Source organism: Jaculus jaculus, chromosome 8, assembly GCF_020740685.1.
Source record: "Jaculus jaculus isolate mJacJac1 chromosome 8, mJacJac1.mat.Y.cur, whole genome shotgun sequence".
Taxonomy (NCBI): domain Eukaryota; kingdom Metazoa; phylum Chordata; class Mammalia; order Rodentia; family Dipodidae; genus Jaculus; species Jaculus jaculus.
In genome coordinates, this window is record NC_059109.1 from 59,157,868 (window position 1) to 59,165,816 (window position 7,949).

Consider the following 7,949-nt stretch of genomic DNA (forward strand, 5'->3'; position numbering starts at 1 on the left):
TTAAATTCTCTATAAAAAAATAAGGTTTATCCCATTTGTCTGGTGCTAACTTTACTCTCTGTTGGAAAATCTGCTTCTCTTTTTCAGACAGATGCAGATCCTTAGGAGAGAACCACCCCATAATACCTCAAAAGGTCCCCAGCTGTAACTAAGAACAATTGGCAAAACAAACAAGGGTGCTGTTTTCTTGGTGAACCAGGTATCAGCACAAGGTGAAGGAGATCAACACAGAGAACAATGTACTCCTACCAAACCAGATATCCAGAGACCCAGAGGGCCCCAACCCCTCATCACTGAAGCAGACCAAAAATGAACCCAATATGGCTCAGGTAAATTTTGTGGAAGAGGGGTGGAAAGAATGTCAGAGCCACATGTTGGGTCATGATATGCAGAGACCTTTCTCCTACCCATAACTGTGGGCTAATTCCATAATGCATGACCCATATACCTCAACAAGGAGGCACAGGGGGAGGAGGTAGGACATGGATGAGCCTAACAATGGTTGACTGTATTCACTGAGTATAAAACTAATAAGTAAATAATAATAAATTATAAAAAAGAATAATTTTTTGTCCATCCAACTTCACTCAAATGCTCCTCAACCCCTCTTTGTGCCTTTATTATAATCTCTAATTTCTTAATTAGGGTGAATCATTTTTGTGCCTGCCGAGTCTTGGCTACATTAATGTACAAACTGAAAAGTTGGTATAATTTTTTTCCTAAAATTTTATTGTGCTAAACTTCTCATTGATAACATGTATGTATGTCTAGGCCATGTGCATTACATGTGTAACCACATTCTATCTGCTACTTCCTATCATTTTTATATGAGTACTGTGACATGGTTGTTTTTATTCAGCATCTGACCTTTCTTTTCAACGTCCCTGAAGGTTTTGACATTATGAGTAGAGTACACTTTCTATAACTTCCTATGAAGTGATTCATGCTTTAGTTGATTCATTTACTTCTAAGCCTTAATGAACTTCTGTATAGCTAAATATTTGTACACATCCATAGTTGTATAGTGTTTCTTATAAAATGAATGCTTCATAAATACTTTTACTTCTTAAAATATACTAAAGGTTTAGGACACATTTTTTTGTGTGAGGTAGAGTCTCACTGTATTCCAGGCTGATCTAGTAATCATTCTGTATTCCTGGGCTGGCCTAGAACTCACATTGTTCCTCCTACCTCTGCCTCCAGAGTACTGGGATTAAATAGGGTATTTTTTTTTTTTTTTGAGACAGTTAGGTAATTTTTTACACTTAATTTTGAGTTGCTATTTATATAGCTTAGGAATTAATTGCAATCCATTAAAAAACAAAATGGTAAAACAGTAGGAAAATTAACTATTTTTGTTTCCTTCTTTTTCTCTAGGATTATACAATGAGATAAAACATGCTTTAGCTGCACTGGACAAATCAAATGGTCCTCCAGGGAAAAAGTCCCTGAACCAACTCTCATGTGTTTTCAGCATCTCTTACTCATTGGTCTCTTGAGGTATGTAAGATTAGATTCATATTTTCTTATGATAGGTTAGTATTGGCACTTCATGTTAGAGAAAACAGGGATCTCAGTCTGCAAATGTGCTTTTTATATAGGTAAAATGGGTGGATGGATTTAAATTGAATATAAGAAGAGTGGCTTTATTTTTACATATGATTCTGATATTGAGATTGATATAAATATTTGTTATACTCTAAACTGCTTGAGTAAGCTTAAAGCAAAATAGATACATATCTAGGAATTGTAATTGAACAACATAAAAGAATAATTATTGAAATGTTCATTGATATATTTATTTATTTATTTTAAAATTTTTATTTATTATTTGAGAGCAACAGACACAGAGAGAAAGACAGATAGAGGGAGAGAGAGAATGGGCGCGCCAGGGCTTCCAGCCTCTACAAACGAACTCCAGACACGTGCGCCCCCTTGTGCATCTGGCTTACATGGGACCTGGGGAACCGAGCCTCGAACCAGAGTTCTTAGGCTTCACAGGCAAGCGCTTAACCACTAAGCCATCTCTCCAGCCCCATTGATATATTTTAAAAGGTTAACTGAATTTGACCAGAACTACATTATACCTAGAAGAATGTACAAGACACCAGAAAACATCAAAATATTTGTAATACTTGGAATTTAGGATAGGTTGCTATTTTTATTTTTTTCAGCAATGACTGTCTGAATGATTTCATCATCTAAGCATTTGATAGATAGGGAAAATTTGATGACAGTTAAAACTAAATGACAGCTTAGTATGGTGTAGCAAATCTTTAATCCCAAGACTGGAGGCTTAGATAGGAGGGTCACAGTGAATTCAAGGCCAGTCTGAGGCTACAGACTGAGTTCTGGTTCTTATCCAGATTTTGGGGATTTATTAATGATCCATAAGATAAGTAATTTCACAGTGGACACAGGCTCATTGGGAATGTCTTCATCAGCAGTATTAGAACTTAAAAACAAACCTAGACATACAGTACTATAATTTGTTATAATTTTGTAATTTCTAAGAATTGAAGTAAATTTTTGCTCATAATCACGCAAATACTTTTTCAATTTCATAGTCATTTTAGGTGTTAGCTTTAACCTCATTTCTTTATTTTTCTATAATTTTTCTTCACTTCCATTTTCTTTTATTTTTTATTTTCTCTGTCAGTTTAGAACTCCGCAAGTCTATTATCTTCTTTATTTTATAATCGCATATATTTTATGTGGGCTTGAAATCACCAAAATGCACCTTTTCCACCTGTATCTTAGCAAGTATTTGTCTGTTTGATGTAGTTATGATTCTGAGTTTTGGAGTACATTATATAGAAAACAGATAGCCTTAAATTTATGGGCATTGTAGTATAGTTGAGAAGGAAAACAATAAGTTACATTCATTGTAAACACTGAGGAGCCATGCAGTGTTTTTTGAGAGCAAATACATTTAAATTATATTTTTAAGTTATATTTTGATCACTAAACTGAGTATTATACTCTATTATCGGATAGGAGGTAATATATTTTGTAGTATCTTTTATTAAGAAGTAGTTGATATAATTTAAAATATATTTTAGGTGCTGAGTTTTTGTGTTCTCTGTTTGTTACCATCTTTTATTTATTCATTCAACTAATATTTTCATTAGTATCATGGGCAATTGAGAGAAAATAAATTTAATATTTATTAATTATATATATGGAATATCTACATACTGAATGCATAATTATGATCTTTAATTATCCCTAAAGTATAGCAAAAAAGCAGCATTTTTTGGTCATTATATTCATGAACTGATATGCAAGGTTTTGCTATTAATTCAAAATAATAATAATAAAGATTCAAATAGAGATGTTTCTAAGCATATTTTTTCTACTGAGCATGATAAAGACTGGTAACTGACAAGTTCATCTACCTATACCTGTGTGGACCAATTCTTTCTTGATTCAGAGACTGCAAATATGAATAAGTCATAGTACCTCAGCACCACCCTGATATTTGGTAAGTTAATCTTGCAACTAGTTTGCTAAATCATAGAGTCATAAAATAAATTATAATAATATAAAGACCTAAAATTAAAAACATTTAATGAATCTTGAAGCTAGATATTTTCCAGATGTGGGAAATGGAATAAAACAGCTTATTTGTGACAATGAAATCTGAAGTTTAAAGCTGCGTTGTTTTGTGTGACTGAGCCAGGAGATATATAAATAAATATATAGTATGTATAATTATAAATAATTAAACTAATATAATACACTAATGTAGAATGTAATATGAATTTTGAAACAAAAAATCAATAGAATTTGGGATTGAAATACTACTTTCCATATTGACCATTATTTTCTCTCATGATGATCATTTTTGTACCCACTTTGGGGGAAAGCAGAAGGATATGAAATAAGACACCTTATATAGAACAGAACAAGATTACAAGACTGCCACTGGCTGCCTTGTGCGGTAATTTTAAAAAATCTGTGAGTATACTATGCTGCATCTCCAACGTTGCTAACTATAATTAACAAATAAAACTGGCATATACTTGTGGTGTACAATGTGATGTTTGATTTATCTATATATACATTGTGAAATAGCTAAATGAAACTGGTGAGTATACTCACTATGTACTTATTTTCTTTGAGAACATTGAAGATCTATCCTATTAGATTTTTTTTTTTTAAGGCAAGCCCAACAGACTGTCTTTTTTTTTTTTTTAATTTTAGAGAGAGAGGAGAGATTGCACCAGAGCCTCAGCCACTGCAATTGAGCTCCCAATACTTGTGCCACCTAGTGCGCATGTACGACCTTGTGCTTGCTTCACATTTGTGCTTTTGGCTAAGGTGGGATCTGGAGAGTAGAACATAGGACCTTAGGCTTCGGAGGCAAGCACCTTAACCACTAAGTCATCTCTCCAGCCCAGACTGCCTTTTTAAAAATAAGAGTGAGAAAGAGAGAGAGAGAGAAAAGAAACTGGAGAATGGCCATGACAGCGCCTCCAGCCATTGCAACAGAACCCCAGATGTGTGCACCATCTTGTGCACATGTGGGACCTTGTGTGCTTGCATCCCCTTGTGTGTCTGGTTTATGTGGAACCTGGGGAGTCAAACATGAGTCCTTAGTCTTCACAGGCAAGTGCCTTATCCACTAAGCCATCGCTCCAGCCCCTCGGCAAATTTTAAGCATACAACATACTATTATTTTTACTATAATCACCTTGATGCACATCAATCCAGTCTGATAGAATATTTGAGTCTTTTGACCAACATTTTCTTACACTGCTTTTCCATCACACTTCATTTTTTCTTGGTGCACCATAATATTCTTAGCTTCTATCAGCATGACTTCTTCAGATTCATCACATAAGTGAGTTTTCCATTTGTCTTTGTTACTTCAATTTCATTTAGCAAAATGACCTGCAGCTTATTCATCTTATAACAAACATAAGATTTCCTTTATTTTTAAAGGCGGAAGAATATGTTTTTATATATTACTTACTGTATGTAATACTGCAATGAAAGTGGGAGGATGTTTGGACTTTGCAGTATTATTCCTTTGCCTATATCCCCTCAAAAGTGGTATTGGTGAATGATCTTTTTCTCTCTCTCTCTCTTTTATGTTACAGTGCTTGGAAAAATTCTAGGGCCCTATTGCATTAGTCAACAAATATTATATAGCTGAGCTATACACATAGGCCTATATTTCTATTTTTAAAAAATATTTCATTTTTATTTATTCATTTGACAGAGAGAGAGAGAGAGAGAGAGAGAGAGAGAGAGAGAGAGAGAGAGAGAGAGAATGGGTGCGCCAGGGCCTCCAGCCACTGAAAACGAACTCCAGATGCATGCACCACCTTGTGCATCTGGTTTACATGGGTCCTGGAAAATTGAACAGAAGTCCTTTGGCTTTGCAAGCAAATGCCTTAACTGCTAAGCCATCCCTCCACCCCCCCCCATTTTTCTATTTTTAATCCATAATGTATATTCTAATTTGTATGGTCAACAATAGTGTACAAGGTTTTCTTATTTCAGAACTATTTCATACACATTATCTTTTGACCCTTTGGTAAAGGCTTTTTAGAAATGTGAAATGATATGTGGTGTTCACATTTTATTTACCTGTTGAGTAATAATGCATAGCACTTGTTCATATACTTTTTGGTCTGTATTCTTTAAGCTAAAGTACAAACAGAATTTCATAACACTGAGTTCCATCCTTCTATTAACATAATTGCAATTTACAGCTGCTCCTGCTCTCCTTCAGGTAGCACTGTCAACAAAGCCAATGGAAGGAGGGAATCACTCTGTGGTGACAGAGTTTGTGTTCCTGGGAGCCACCAACTCCTGGAATATCCAACTGCTCCTCTTTGTCTTCTCCTCCATGTTTTATGTGGCAAGCATGGCAGGAAACTCCCTCATCGTGTTCACGGTGGCTTCTGACCCTCACCTGCACTCTCCCATGTACTTTCTATTAGCCAACCTCTCCTTCATTGACTTAGGTGTTTCTTCTGTCACTTGTCCAAAGATGATTTATGACCTGTTCAGAAGGCACAAAGTCATCTCATTTACATGTTGTATCACTCAAATGTTCTTCATCCATGTCATTGGTGGTGTGGAGGTAGTGCTGCTCATAGCCATGGCCTATGACAGGTATGTGGCCATCTGTAAGCCTCTCCATTACCTGACCATCATGAGCCCAAGAATGTGCATCTTCTTTTTAGTGGTTGCCTGGGTGGTTGGCCTTATGCATTCTGGAGTTCAACTGGCCTTTGTGGTAAATTTACCTTTCTGTGGCCCAAATGTGTTAGACAGCTTTTACTGTGACCTACCAAGGTTTATCAAACTTGCCTGCATAGATACCAACCAACTGCAATTAATGGTCTCAGCCAACAGTGGATTCATCTCTGTGGGCTCCTTCGTCATCCTGATCATCTCCTATGTTGTCATAGTAGTCACTGTTCAGAAACACTCATCAGGTAGTTCTTCCAAAGCTCTGTCTACACTGTCAGCTCATATTACTGTGGTAGTCCTGTTTTTTGGTCCTTTGATATTTGTCTATACCTGTCCATCTCCCTCCATACACCTGGATAAATTTCTGGCCCTATTTGATGCAGTCCACACTCCTTTTCTGAATCCTGTGATCTACACTTTCAGGAACCAAGAGATGAAAGTGGCAATGAGAAGAGTGTGCAGACAGCTACTGAGATACAAGACTATATCTTAAGTGGTTGCATCATGAACAGTATTCATTGGACATAAATTAATTCTAGATAAACTCAGTGAAAAATCTATTTTCCCCTTCTTGGATTTGTATATCTCACCTGCACACTGATCTTTGTTCTACTTTGACTTTTATTTAGGAAGGGGCTTAAAATACCTTTTAAAAACAGAAAAGAAATTTTATATGAATTTGTCTAAGACTACTATAATCCAGAGCCTTAATTCCTAAGGAATAATACTTATATGAAGTAAACTCGCAGACACACAGAAGACAGAATGTATTTTAATGCCATTAGTGGGAAAGCTTGTCTCTTTAAAAAATTTTTTTTGTATATTTTTATTTATTTGAGAGCAACAGAGAGGGAAAGAGGCAGATAGAGAGGGAGAATGGGTGTGCCAGGGCCTCCAGCCACTGCAAATGAACTCCAGATGCCTGTGCCCCCTTGTGCATCTGGCTAATGTGGGTCCTGGGGAATTGAGCCTCCTACCGGTGTCCTCAGGCTTGATAGGCAAGCCCTTAACCACTAAACCATCTCTGCAGCCCCAGCTTGTCTCTTTAGTATGAGTGGAAATTTCTGGCCATATTGCATGGTATGAATCATGGTAGAACTGGCACAATTTTAAATTTGTTCTCTACCTCCCATATATTCAATTTCCTCTTTTGGTTGCCTGCCTGACTAGGAAATAATTCAGAATCTTAAGAGCACACATTCACGGGTCTATGGTTACATGCCTTTCATTCTCTCTCTCTCTCTCTCTTTCTTCTTCTTTTTCTTTATTTTTGGGGTAGGGTCTCTCTCTGGCCCAAGCTGACCTGGAACTCACAGTGAGCCTCCTACCTCAGCCTCCTGAGTGCTGAGATTAAAGGCATGCGCCACCACTCCTGGGAGATGTGTGCCTGGTAGGAGAGGCTGTGTGAGCTGTTCTGTGACGACCCATGAGGAACTAAGTAAATGCCAGCCTTTCTGTCCAATTAACAGTATGATATTCCAACTAATTCAAATTTTGTCCTTTACTTCACATTTTCTCAGATTCTCTTTTTCTCAGTATGTTTCCATTTTAGAGTTTGCCACAAGAATTGTTTATCTGATACTTGGAAGGCAGAGTGAAACTACTCAGTTTTTAATCTGTGGACTAAGGGCTATAATAAAAAGATCTTTGCCTTTATTTGTGATATTTTTATTTTCCAAATAAGAATGGATTAATAGACATTATATATAGCTAGAAATTATTTTAAAAATAAGGATATT

The 7,949-nt window shown here is 36.2% G+C and overlaps 1 protein-coding gene across 1 annotated transcript; it reads left to right on the top strand.

The window, feature by feature from the left end:
• Positions 1-5,761: 5,761 nt before the first annotated feature.
• LOC123462925 (olfactory receptor 4F3/4F16/4F29-like) lies at positions 5,762-6,703 on the top strand. Its single transcript, XM_045157274.1, has one exon. The coding sequence runs from the start codon at positions 5,765-5,767 to the stop codon at positions 6,701-6,703; it is 939 nt and encodes a 312-aa protein (XP_045013209.1). The 5' UTR covers positions 5,762-5,764.
• The last annotated feature ends 1,246 nt before the right edge of the window (positions 6,704-7,949 follow it).

Coding starts and splice junctions, on each gene's coding strand:
- LOC123462925 (XM_045157274.1), top strand. CDS start 5,765: ATGGAAGGAGGGAATCACTCTGTGGTGACAGAGTTTGTGTTCCTGGGA.